The sequence below is a fragment of the Carassius carassius genome, chromosome 9, assembly GCF_963082965.1.
Source record: "Carassius carassius chromosome 9, fCarCar2.1, whole genome shotgun sequence".
NCBI lineage: Eukaryota > Metazoa > Chordata > Actinopteri > Cypriniformes > Cyprinidae > Carassius > Carassius carassius.
Window position 1 is genome coordinate 22,515,249 of NC_081763.1, and position 14,396 is coordinate 22,529,644.

The window sequence follows — 14,396 nt, forward strand, 5'->3', positions numbered from 1 at the left end:
TGAGAGTGGTTGTGGGTTCAAAAGTTTTTTGGCTGACTTTTCTTTATAGACATAAGAAAATTGCAACTGTCTATCAGCATATGTATGTCACTAACAGCACATGTGGTTGAATTGTATTTTGTGACTGGACTGGAACAGAGAGCGGGCTGCGGGTGAGCGATAGTGAAGTGGAAAGGTGCACAGAGAGCTTCTGTGACACCTGAGCTACACTTTAATAATTGGCGACCTCTGATTTACAAATCCCAAGACTTTGCACTTGTCTAGTTATATAACAAAACTTATATATTTGCTCTTGGCGTCCCTTTCTAAGACAGAGAAAGAGGTTCATTGTAAATACACACCGATCTAAGCTAAACTGCTGTTAAAGGGTTTGTGGTCAGTAAGATAAATATACTGTATGAGCAATATCACACGACTAGCAGTGCAATATGGCTGTATATCATAAGTCCGAGTGCCGTAGGTATACAGCCATATCACACATGTACGAGTGTGATATTGCATGTATATAACAGTTTGAAGGTACAAGTGTGTAAATAAAAAAATGCATCATGATTTTCACAAAAATCTATAGCAGCACAACATGCTTTATAATAGAAAATGTTTCTTGAGCAGCAAATCAGCATGTTAGAATGATTTTTGAAGGAAGTCACACTGAAGTGGGACTGAACAGTGGAGTAATTTATAGGCACTGGGGTTATGGCATCACCCCGTAGAAGCCAAGGATTATTCAGGGATAGAGGACACAGGACTCTACTCAGACATAAGAGTAAACAGAGAACCACTAGAACACAAACACATCTAAACAGCACTGCAATTAAATTGCCTATTTTTATGCTATAATATTAACATGACACTTTACATAAACTAAACATTTGTGTTTACTGCTTGTATTGAATGCAAACAGTATGTACTGGTATGTTTTCAGTTTACTGTTTAGACTGCCAGATTTCACCGTATCTACAACAGCAGCGACCCAGCGGGCACTTTGATATTGAAAGTACATCAAATTGACATCAAACATTGATGTCCACATCGTTGAAATCCTAGGGCTCTAGATGTATGGACAGTGTAGCGGGGAAATGAGTTCTCTTACGAGAGCTCTCTCGTACTGCGTCTTAGCTAAGACGCTACGGGAAAAGTCTCTTTTCACGAAATACTGAAGCAAAAAATTATCCTTAATTTTGTATTTTTGTAAAGCGCATTTGCAGCAGTACACAGCCATAGGCGAGACGGCTCGTTCGCTCATTGGCTTGTTCTGCGGCAACTGCACAGCCTATCGAGCGCGGGCTGATGCAACATCAGACCAATAAGGGCGCTTCGCGCCCTTCTTGCCACTTCCCGCCGAAACGGGTGTGGCCCAACCTATAAAAGGAGCTCGAAAAGGCTGACTCACCTGATTTTTCATCTCTTCAGCGAAGCTCACGCATCGCTGGATCACGGAGGAAGCAAGCGCCGTCTGAGAAAGCACATCAGCAGGACGAGCCATTCTGAAGCTGCTGGCATCGCCGCCTTCCATTGTTCCTGCTGCGCTATCCGGCGCCTATATCCTTTCAATCCTGTTATATACAAGCTGTTCTTTATGTGTGTGTGTGTGTGTGTTCGCCCTGCGACACACACTCGTAAAAGAGCTCGCGTCTTTTTTAAGATGCCTTCCTGCGGCTCGTCAGAGCCCCACTCAGCGAGGGAGACCGGTACGTCATCTGTGTCTCCTACCTGGGTGAAGATCATGCAGCGCTCGCTCGCTGACGGCGGATGCCCCCACTGCGAGCTGTTGCCATGGTGACTCTGAGGACTCGCCTGGCCTTTTTCTCTGAGCCTGCATTCTCCGCTGCGCTGAGGCGCCGTAAAAGCATCGCTTCCAGCGGATTCCGGAACCGTCTTCAGCTCAACCGAGCTCGCCCGTTCGCCCTGCTTCACCGGCCCCCCCTGCATCGCTTCCCGGTGGGCAGCGCCCGCTGTTTGCCGGCGCGTCGTCCGAGGAAGTCGATCTCAGGGCCGCGTCGGGGGAGGAGGACACGCGCTCTCTGCTAGCTTCGGGCAGTGAGGGCTGGGCGAGCTCCGAGGATCTCGCGCCTTCTGCTCAGAAGCCCAGCAGACGAGCTGACATCGAGAAGGAGCCGGGGCGAATGCTCGTGTTGGCCGCGATGAGTCTCGGCCGCGAGTGGTTTGCACCAGCGCCCCCCCCTCTCGTTCCCGGCTGGATGGTATTTACCTTTCGGATGAGCGTACTTCTCAAAGCCCGCCTCATTTCTTCCTGAGCTTCACGAAGAGGTGGCGAAGGCTTGGAACGCTCCATATTCAGCACGAACTCGTTCGTCTGTCTCACTAGCATTCTCCACACTGATGATGCTAAAAACAGGAACTACCACTCACTTCCGCCGGTGGAACAGGCGATAGCGACGCACCTTTGTCCGCCCTCTGCTGGACGGCGGCAAAAGCGGTGTTGCCATCTAAAGCCTCCTGTGTGACGCTGCGTCGGCACTACTAACGATGGCTGCTTCATCGAAGCGCAGGTGTACGAGTTCCGCTGTGGCCGAGCTCTCACCCAAGCGCGCCGCTGTTTCAGTTCCAGGAATTGTGACTGTCTCAGCGTTTTCTGCAATGCGCAAGCCTGCACAGTTGCCCGCTTGCCTGCACACAAAAGCCGTTATCACAACAGCTTCAGCAACGCAGCTCGAGACCCCCGTTCTCGCTCTACTGGCCGTCGCCCCGCGCCGCGGGGACCGCGGCAGAGGATTACGGTGAGGCCGGGAGCCCCGAAGCCATCCTGGGAAAGCCATCTACGCATGCTGCATGACGCTGCGTCGGCACTACACACGATGGCTGCTTCATCGAAGCGCCGGTGTACGAGTTCCGCTGCGGCCGGGCTCTCACCTAAGCGCGCCGCTGTTTCAGTTTCCAGAGATTGTGACTGTTTCAGCATTGTTTGCAATGCGCAAGCCTGTACGGTTGCCCGCTTGCCTGCACACGAAAACCGTTATCACGGCTACCCAGATATTTCCCGAAAAAGGTATAATTTCTGGTGTCCCGGCCACGGCCGATGGTGCTATAAATGTAGTGACGATGCCCACTGCTCAGTGCCCATCTCCGCATATAAGCACAGCCCTTCACACAGGGCTCGCGCCTATAAAAGCGACTCAAGTCGATCACGCGCACTACATAGTAGACGTGCCCACTCCTCAGTGCCCACAATCACTATGTCACACGCGTCATGTGGTTTCTGTAAAAACGAAACCCGTGCACGTTCGTCCGGCCACGGCCGATGGTGCTATAAATGTAGTGACGATGCCCACTCCTCAGTGCCCATCTCCACATGTAAGCACAGCCCTGCACACAGGGCCTGCGCCCATAATGTCGACTCAAGTCGGTCGCGCACACTGCATAGTAAACGTGCCCACCCCTCAGTGCCCACAATTACTATGTCACACGCGTCATGTGGTTTCTGTAAAAACGAAACCCGTGCATGCTCGTCCGGCCACGGCCGATGGTGCTATAAATGCAGTGACGATGCCCACTACCCAGTGCCCATCTCCACATGTAAGCACAGCCCTGCACACAGGGCTAGCGCACATAAGATCGACACAGATCGGTCGAGCGCGCCGCATAGTAAACGTGCCCACTTCCCAGTGCCCACATACACTATGTCACATACGGCGCGGGGCTTCTGTAAAAACGAGGCCCGTGCACGTACATTCTGCACAGGCAGACAGCGAGTTGAAAGTGGTAAAAGTGCACACATGCAGCCCACGGTTACTCGCAGATATATCGAGTCCCACGGGACCCGCTCAGCCTCCCTCCAGTCGGTTAAGCGCCGGAACGGGGTCGAGGAAGAGCGATCTGCCCGCTGTGATCAGCGCGCTCCCCGCCTCAGATGCGCAGCACACTCGAGCGCCGCCGTTGCCCAGTCAACAGAGCGCGTTTCGCATCCAGCCCTTAGCCATTCATGCAGATGCTTGGTCAGTGCTTCCAGGGGTTTCGGATTGGGTGCTAGGCATTATAAAGAGAGGCTACTCGCTACAGTTTTCTCGACGCCCACCGTGCTTTTCAGCGCGCGTCGAAACTACGGTCAAAACAGAAGTAGCACACATACTTCGGGCCGAAATATCAAAACTGTTGAGCAAAGGGGCTGTAGAGCCTGTGTCTCAAAGCGAGGGGGGGCTGTACAGCAGATACTTTCTGGTGCCCAAGAGAGACGGGGGTCTCCGGCCCATACTGGATCTAAGACAGCTGAACAGGCATTGATGAAACGCAGTTTCAAAATGCTCACGACCAGGAAGCTCCTCGCGCAGATTCGCAGAGGGGACTGGTTCATGTCAATAGATCTGAAGGACGCGTATTTTCAAATACAGATAGCGTCAAACCACAGGCGATATTTGAGATTCGCCTTCGAGGGCCAGGCATACCAGTTTGCAGTCCTGCCATTCGGTTTGTCCGTAGCTCCTCGTACGTTTACGAGGTGCATGGATGCAGCGCTCGCTCCTCTTAGACTCAGAGGCACACGAGTGCTGAATTATTTGGACGACTGGCTGGTTCTGGCCCGATCATGAGCGGAGCTCATGGACCACAGAGCCGTTTTACTCGATCACCTCGAGAAGCTCGGCCTCAGTGCCAATTGGGTGAAGAGTTCGCTGAACCCCAGTCAGACGATCCTGTTTCTGGGTATAGTTCTGAACTCGTGTTCCATGATGGCGCGGCTGTCACCACAGCGCGCGATGGGCATTCAGCGTGCAGCGAGTTCTTTCCGCTGTGGCGCGACTGTGTTGCTCAAACACTGTCAAAAGATGCTGGGTTTCATGGCCTCAGCATCTTCGGTTCTGCGGCTGGGCCTGCTCCGCATGCGCCCCCTGCAGTTCTGGCTGAAGGCTCGGGTGCCGCGCAGAGCGTGGGCGTCTGGCCAGCTGCATTTCAAGGTCGATCAGAGCTGTGTTGCGGCTCTAGCACCTTGGACAGCGAACGGCTGGTACCGATCAGGTGTAAGCCTGGGGACTTCCCCGAGTGTGAAAATGGTGTCGACGGACGCCTCCACTTCGGGATGGGGAGCGCTGCTCGAAGGCAGACCGTCCTTTGGCCTATGGTCAGAACGGGAAAAGCTCCATCATATCAACTGCCTGGAAATGCTGGCAGTGGAGAACGCGCTGACGCGCTTTTGTCCCCATATCAAGGATCACCATGTCATAGTCCGTTCGGACAACATGTCCGTGGTGTCCTACATAAATCGCCAGGTCGGTCTCGGGTCCCGAAACCTGTGCAGGCTGACGGAACGCCTCCTGATTTGGGCTCAGCGCAACATGCGCTCGCTGAGAGCAGTGCATGTGCCTGGACTGCAGAATCTGGGTCCAGACAGGCTGTCCAGAGACAATGTTCCTACGGGCGAATGGTCTCTACACCCGCAAACAGTCCGGCTGTTGTGGGAGAGATTTGGCATGGCGGAGGTGGACCTCTTTGTGTCCCACGAAAACGCTCACTGCCCCGCGTTCTTTTCCAAGAACGAAAGCGCGCTGTCACGGAGATGGCCGTGCTGCCCGCTTTATGCGTTCCCTCCCGTCTCCCTCCTTCCGCAGGTGATAGAACGGGTGAGAGAAACGAGATGTTCAATACTGCTTGTAGCACCTCTTTGGAAGAACCAACCATGGTTCCCAGATTTGATGCAGTTAGCAGATGTCGCCCCGTGGCCGGTACCGTTGAGGAGAGACCTCCTCTCGCAGGCCAGGGGCTCGATTTGGCACCCTCAACCGGAGTTGTGGTCCCTCTATGTATGGGCACTCAATGGTTACCCGCTGATCTCGCAGTGGGAGTGCTAAATACCATCACTCAGGCTAGAGCTCCGTCGACACGACGTCTGTATGCCTCGAAGTGGTCGGTGTTCTCCAGCTGGTGCACAGCTCGAGGTTATTCACCCCTTAGTTGTGAGGTGACGGAGGTCCTCTCCTTCCTTCAGGAGCTGTTGGATAAGGGCAGAGCCCCATCCAATCTCAAAGTTTATGTGGCTGCCATCGCGGCGTTTTCTGAAACGGCGTCCGGTCAGTCAATAGGAAGGAATGATTTAGTCATCCGGTTCCTCAGAGGAGCTAGGAGGCTGAATCCTCCCAGACCTCCGTCAGTCCCTATGTGGGACCTCGCGGCGGTTTTGGAGGCCTTGAAAGGTCCCCCTTTCAAGCCTATCCAATCGATTAGCCTTCAGCATCTGTCGTTCAAGACAGTATTCTTGTTGGCTCTCGCTTCTGTGAAGCGTGTGGGTGATTTGCACGCGCTCTCGGTGAGCCAGTCGTGCTTGGAGTTTGGGCCCAATGACTCAAGAGTCATACTCAAACCTAGGCACGGTTATGTGCCGAAATCCCTCAACACACCGTTTCGGGCTCAGGTTATTGCCCTGTCTGCCCTGCCGGTGTCAGGGGAGGATGGAGACTCGAGTCTTCTTTGCCCTGTCAGGGTTTTAAGAGCTTATGTGTCTCGCTCTGCTGCCTTTCGGCAGACGGAGCAGCTATTTGTCTCGTTCGGTGGGCGTTCCAAGGGAATGGCTGTTTCGAGACAGACTCTATCCAGATGGATAGTTGACGCCATAGCGTTAGCTTACGCTTCCAGGGACCTTCAGTGCCCGTTGGGCGTCAGAGCACACTCCACAAGAGGCATCGCCTCGTCGTGGGCGTGGTCTACTGGGATCTCCTTGCAGGATATATGTATGGCGGCAGGTTGGGCCTCGCCGTCTACATTTATCAGGTTCTATAACCTGGAGGTTCCCGCCTTGCAAGCAAGGCTGCTGTCGGTATAGGCGAATCAGGGCCCTGAGGGGAATTCTGAGTTCACGAGCGCTATGCGCTGCCGACTGTTATATGGGCAGTATTGCGTAAGACCCGCATTGCCACATTGGTCAGGCCTTGCCTCGGCTGTGTGACGTCATATTGCCGCATCTACGGATGCTGCTAGATATGGGACGGAGGGCTTTTTCTCTTTTCTGTCCTGGACTCTCTGTGAGTCCCTCAGGTGACTGTGCACTGTAAATCCTGGGCGTTGCTTCAGGTTTATTGGTGTGTGATCCCTGCGCGCACGGCGTTTTACATTGGGTTCCCGTAGCGTCTTAGCTAAGACGCAGTACGAGAGAGCTCTCGTAAGAGAACGTACTCGGTTACTAAACGTAACCTCGGTTCTCTCTAGAAGAGCGAACGAGTACTGCGTTCTCTGCCGTGCGCACGATTCACTCTGGTTCGCTTCGGCGATGAAATAAATCAGGTGAGTCAGCCTTTTCGAGCTCCTTTTATAGGTTGGGCCACACCCGTTTCGGCGGGAAGTGGCAAGAAGGGCGCGAAGCGCCCTTATTGGTCTGATGTTGCATCAGCCCGCGCTCGATAGGCTGTGCAGTTGCCGCAGAACAAGCCAATGAGTGAACGAGCCGTCACGCCTATGGCTGTGTACTGCTGCAAATGCGCTTTACAAAAATACAAAATTAAGGATAATTTTTTGCTTCAGTATTTCGTGAAAAGAGACTTTTCCCGTAGCGTCTTAGCTAAGACGCAGTACTCGTTCGCTCTTCTAGAGAGAACCGAGGTTACGTTTAGTAACCGAGTACGTTTTAACTGCAGAATGTACTGCCAAGTGAAATAGCGGTATAATATGGATTAACATCACAAAAAAAATCGGTTGTGTGTCACGCACATTCCAAACTGTGTTGCATGTGTGCTACAGTGGTAAATCAAAACATGTTTTCCTACCACATGGTACAGCTGGTCATATACACAAACTACCAGAAATAGTCATAGCACATGTTATATTTTAGCATGTGTTATAAGTTATCCAAGATAACTTATTGTCCATTAGATGACATGTATCCAAATAAGAATGTGAGCTGGACACAAGGTCACAGTTTGTTTTAGGATTGTCAATGCTTTTGAAGCAGATGGTCACTACTAACATAGCGCCATCAACAAGTGTGGTGTTAAACAGCAGAGAAAGCAATGAGTGTGTGGAAGTGAAACGGACACCAAGTTTCTGACTTCAGTTTGATTTGGATATTTGAGCCGTTTTCTTTCTTTTTTTAATTCAACAAAACAACATCAATTCAAACAATTTTGCAAACTGGGACACATTTCAAAAGGAGATGTGGCAAATCGATGCTGTCCAAGGCCCCAGTTCAGAAAAAAACAAATATTTAAACTTAATGAGGCTGGCAAATCATTCATATAATGCAATAACAATCAAACACACTAATCACTGATGTCAAAGTGATATCCATATGACATCAATTTGACTTCTAAACCATGACATTTATTCAATGTAAACTGCATGTCAAACACATTGGCCTGCATATACATTGATCCTATTTCATTGCAAGTATTAACTTCATATTTTCACCTTAAAGTTATGTTATACAGCATCGTGATTAAGTCTAGATTAACATTTGAAGTCAAATTCATTTCAATTGACATCAAGGTGCCCTCTGGAAAGTGAGCCTCCAGTTCCTGTCCTTTTTCCTGTTTGTGTTTCTCTCTTCATTCTGCTTCTTTATACTCTGAGGCTTTAATTTGGAGTGACAGAATAGTATCTGAAGCAAACAATGAATTAGCATGACAATGCTTTCAACATACAAATAAGAAATTATTCACCAACCTCACACCAACCTGACAGTAGATATTCACATCTTATCATTAACCTGCTTAGACAAACACAACAACACATTCTTTCTTACATCCCCCACACATAGAGCCCAGTACTGAGATTCTAATAATGACTGTACTGAGAAACGGTGTACAGCCTATAATGAATAGTTTTCTTCCCCAGGTAGACCTGAATCTGATGGCATCGATTGTTCGGGAAGAGAAATTAATGATTCTGGTTCTGATTCAGATCTGTTTAATGGTTTTGGTTCCTTAATGAGTCTGTTAATGACTGTTTTAGAACTTTGTAGAAAACACACAAATATAATGTTCCCAATAATCTTCTGTGAAAAACTTCAGCCTAATATTGCTGCAAATGAAAGATAAATTTAACAAAAAACCTCTGGATAATATTATATATTCTAGTCCCAGTCTCAGACATCATGTCCATTGACTGTTGGCTGAACCTCTGATGCATACGGCACACAAAATCTGAAACACCTCAGGAGTTTCGAAGTCATCATCAGATTGGTTGAATTACTGTATACAGGATTTCCAGGAGACTTGTGTGTCACATTCTTTAACATTTCACCTATCAGCCCCTTTCACACTGCAATTCCGGCAAATAAACGAGTAATGTGGCCTGGCAATTGTTCCTGGGTTGCTAGATTTTGCACTTTCACACTGCCAGTGATTACCCGGAATATGTGCGTGCGTTCACACACAACCTGTAAAGGTCCCGTAACGACATGTGACATCAGGGCGTGACGTGTACTGTACGAGTCGAAAACGTTATACTTTCACTTAAGCTGGTGAACGATCTCAGCTTCAGTGTGGCTAGTGAGGAACTAACTGATCTCTGCTTCATTACAGTTTGCACATATTTTTTCATCGCGAACGTTGATCTTCCTTCAAAACACCTGGTAAAAGAGTCGCACGATAACGTGCATCATCACTACGACATGGCATTAGATCTGGTTTTTGTTCACACAGCGCTCGTTCCGGGACTGAACCCGGCAATGTTACTAGGTCCCCGACCCGGAATCAGTCCCGGAATCAATCCCGGGACGTGTTTTGTTTCATACAGAAGGCGACCCGGCAATGTTCCGGCAATTTGCTGGGTCCGACGTGCAGTGTGAAACAGTGTGAAACAAAGATGCCATGATAACCCCCTCACAGAAGAAAAAAGCCACCATGTTCACCACTGTGACAATGAGTGCTTATAAACTAAAAGCTGGATTTTCAAAAGTATGTGAAATATTTAAAGTTTGCTGCATAGAATCTTTAAAATAAGTCCAAGAGTTTTACACACCAGTCTGTTATTGTGGGGACATTTCCACGCCCCTTAACATGACATGCCACAAAACGAAACGTGATTGGTTGGTCCTCTTAGGCGGTCCTTGGCCTTTCAAATTGGCCAAGTTTCCCAGACCTTCTGCCATCAGTCTGAAGGTCTGGCTATGTGAGACTTTTACAAGAAATCATCACAAACACAATGAATTTTATTTCAAAACAATACAAACAAATACAACAAACCAAACTATTCGTCTACTCATGTTGTTACAGTCATGAAAACATCCAGTCAATTTGATAGAAATCAAGTCTGAGGGTGAAAGATTTACCTATGCAGATTTCACAGTGGGTTCATGTTGTCCACGCAAATTTGTCTTGTTGACAACAAAATGCTGTTTGATTTGAAAGTGGCTTCTATGCGAGCTGTGCTTCATACATAGCTAAAAAAATGCCAATAGAAAATTAACCTTTTTTTTTTTTTTATGAAACAAAAAAGGAGAATATTCATGCTTTTTCATCTTCATCCATTTGCATTACAGTGACAATTAATTGTATGACAGTTCAAGGCTGGCAAATAGAACAAAATAAAAACATCATAACATTCTATTTATTCTAAGTCTTCCAAAGCCATAAATGATAAAGGAATGAACTAACCAGCCAGAATATGCTGTATTTGTCTTGCATTTAGTGCAGTTGCATTCAAACAGTGAGGACAATACAGTAGTGTAGTCTATTTATTGAATTTGTAATATTTCATAGTACTGTTTCCTTCTGCGCTGGAAGCATCCTTCTTTTATCACATATAAGGACACAAGAACACAACTGAGCTAAAAATAATTTCTTATGTCATGGTACAGTACACGCAGTAGCAGCGCCACAACTGAAGCCTTCCTTCCACGAATGGAACATCATGAACAACCGGTCATTTATTCACAGTAGTGATTATTGACTTTTTATTTTTATTAGAATTTTTCTTTATTGTTTGTCTTTTTTGGCAGTTTAATAAATACAGTTGTAAGTTAGTCTTTCTTTTTTCTTTGCAGTACACTTTACATGGTCTGTAGCTCTGGTCTGTAAACATGAGTCCACATGACTCTTTGAAATGTTTTGAGCTTTTAACTGTCTTCTGGAAACTAATACCCATCATATTTGACAAGCTACTCTTTGGTGCATTTGATACAGGACACATACACAGCTGAAAGTATTGACTGGTCCCAGCGAGTGTGAGGCTGCTTGCAGCTGCTGTCATGGTGTGTTTCCATCACCGCTTTGGTCTCTGGAGTGTGTGTGGAAGGTGGGGGGTCTTTGTGGCTGTGCTCTCCTGTTATAGATGGCTGTTAAGATGCCAGCGAGCCTGCGGGGGTCCTGATGACTGAATGAGGCCTCTCTCCTCGCCAGGCCTTTGAGAACGGTTGAGGTGGGTGGGGGGAAAATGAACAAATCTCCCGCAACCAATATCACAGGCTAGCGAGGCACAGCTAATCAAACAAAGTTACTGATATTAAATGTGTGAGTGTCCTGTGAATCATGGCAATGCATTTGAGAGAAAGAAAAACAGAGGAAGACTGTGAAATAGGTCTGATTTCCTGAAGCCCTTTCGTTTATGTTTTTGTCTTTATGAGATAGATTGGTTCCGTTTTGAATTGAGGTTGATCCTACTAAAGCTAGTACTTTTTCACAAACAGTCAGAATAACCAACACATGGATAAGAACATTCAAAAGTAGATCATATCTCACAGCGGGTCATGTTCACTGACTGCTGTCACAGAGTCAACAACATCCACAGCACCAGACCCCCACACTCCGGCCACTCGTTCACACAAAATTCAACTTGTTCACATTTTCAATTTGATAGCAAATGCACTGCAAATACAACACAACCAAACAAAGAAACACGCTGCAAATAAAATTCTTTATTTGGTTGCGTTGTGAGCATTTGCAGCTCCTGCTTTCAAACTGATAAACATGTTTTCTTGATTTGCTGTTGCTTTTTCTATTTGCATGTGTTTTCTGAAGTTGCAGCACATTGAGCTCTCTTGGCCACCGTAGGAGACAGCAATGGAAGGAAATAAAATTTAGAACCAACTCAAGCCAATCTGTGTGTGCCGAACTTGTTGTGAATCTGGTGAAAATGAAATAAATCTGGTCACTAGCTGAAACAGCTTAGGTGGTCTAGATGGTTTTCTTTCTTTCTTTCTTTTTCTTTCTTTCTTTCTTTATTTATTAAGAATTAAAGCATTAAAGATGCAAATGTCTTTATTCAAGACTTCTTCTGCTTAACTCCTGTACTCTGTTGAAGCAAAACTAATCTTTTTATTTCTCTCTCTCCCCTTCTCTGCTTTAGAAGAGACCGCATTTGAGGCAGGAGTGAGGGTGCAGATCCATAGTCAGGCAGAGCCTCCCTTTGTACATGAGCTGGGCTTCGGAGTCGCCCCAGGCTTTCAGACCTTCGTGGCTACCCAGGAGCAACGAGTGAGTGAGCTTTGACCTCAGCCTAAATATTTTGGTCTCTCAAGCTCTATTTACACCTGTTATTAAGATGCATTTAAGGTGAACCATATCACAAAAGTTCAATAAAAGCAGTGCTCAAATCACATTCAATACTCAGAAACTCAGAAAGTGTAAATACTAATGCATTCTGACATATCAGCAAAGGACTGTTGACTCACTGAACAGCCTGCCAAAACCAGATCACCCAGGTTAGTTAATGAGTCTTTTTAAATCCATACCCATGTGTTCACACTCCTTATTTCTGCTCCATGTTTCTATTTTGTGTCATGTATAATGTTAATATTTTGACAACCTCCTCAGGGTGTTCAATCTCAAAAGACCGTCACATGGTTTGTATGTCCGTGTGTTTGTGAGACAGGTGTCTAAACATACCGATTATTTTTTTGAAGCTCTTTCACTTAAATATTGACTGCTGTATATAATTTATTATTTTTTGTTTTGGTATTTTGCTCTTCACTTTGTTTTACTTAGCTGTTGTTGTCCTGATGCTGTGAGGCTTTAATATATAATATCTTCAGATGTGATGTTGCTGCCAATCTGACTGGTCTTTGTTTGTAATCAGCCTCACTGAGTCAGAGTCTCACCACAGTGAGCTGAAAACAAGCCAGGCATTGTGTTTTGTGAGAAAAGAGTGATTTCCATGTTTAGTAATTAGTTTGGTGCTAATTAAAAAGTTTTACACATATAGTTTGTGTTTTTGTGAAGAGTCATCAGAATGGCATACACTCATATAAGATATGTATGCCACAATAGTTTTCTTTATAAAGCATTTTGTATGGTCCTCCCCTCAATCTACATTATTTTGCCATGTTGAAATGTTGCAATCTGTTGTGTTTCATTAAGCATCAAATAGAAGTGTAGTGTAGTTTAGTGAAGTGAATAGAGAAAATTAGACAATGAACTATGAACACACTTGTTGTGCTTTACCAGTCGAGACAACAGGAGAATCAGTACTTGTAGGGCTGAAGAAGCAGAAAAGGTTTGAAGCCAGAGGATTGGAATATTGGCAAAGACAAAACATGAGCATAACACTGGTACGCCATCCAACACATGAAGAAGAAAATCCTGATTAATGACGGCCAAGCTCTTTCCTTTTTTTTCTTACTTTCTTTTTCCTTTCTTTACTTTACTTTTCTTTTCTTACTTTCTTTTTGTTTTTTGTTTTTTTTGCACAGGTAAGGGACTACAAGTTTATTTGCAGCTTCAATGTTGTTAATTGCACTCACTGATGATTACTGGTTTTGTTTGATTATGCTAATTGTTATGTTAAGGTGGCTGTTAAACTGAAATACATGCTAATGATAGTGTGCTAGCAATCTCAGCCGTCTGTAGTTGTGGTGTGTGATTACGTTTATGAACTGTTTGGCAAGGCTCCGGTGGTGTGCATTTTATTCCTAGTCATAGCAGCCCAATAATATTCTAAAATCACTGGCACAATTGGTAATAAACAACCTTGTTGATCTTTTCTTTTTTAATTTTTTTTTTAAATGCATCAGTCTGGCCATGGCTATCCCTATAATATGTTTAGAGCTGTTTTGAATGATACGTATGCATCTGTGGTGTTTCTGTCAGAGTGTCTGCAGCCTTGGCCCTCCCTGCTCTTATCTGAGAGTGTAAGGGTGGTGTTCATTTATCTGCTGTGGTGTACAGGTTAGTGAGGGTATCAACATCTTTCTTAGGCTTCTGTTATCTGTCAGGGTCTCCTGCTTTCTTACCGTTTGTTTTCTTTCCATCCCCACCCCCATCTCTCTCTCTCTAGCTCTCTCAAATTTTTTGACAGTTCTTATTTTCATCATCCTGCAGCATGTTTTAGATCCTTTATCATTCAGCAAAACAATTTATACACATTTAAGTATTTCTTTTTCTTTTATCTATTTGCATTATATGATTTCAATTACAATAGATATCTTAAAGGGCATTTTTCTCAAAATGAATTTTTTTCCCTCATGCTCAGAGGCAGAAATCTCCACCTCAGTAGCACTTGCATACACATTACATTTTTCC

The 14,396-nt window shown here is 46.2% G+C and overlaps 1 protein-coding gene across 3 annotated transcripts in view; it reads left to right on the plus strand.

The window, feature by feature from the left end:
* LOC132149314 (acid-sensing ion channel 2-like) overlaps positions 1–14,396 on the plus strand; it is a 405,895-nt gene that overhangs the window by 356,512 nt on the left and 34,987 nt on the right. For 2 of the 3 annotated variants that reach the window (XM_059558461.1, XM_059558459.1), the window contains one exon: positions 12,226–12,353. In XM_059558461.1, the coding sequence (XP_059414444.1) occupies positions 12,226–12,353 (128 nt within the window). The remainder of the gene's footprint in view (positions 1–12,225; positions 12,354–14,396) is intronic. The other variant, XM_059558460.1, reaches the window with a different exon arrangement.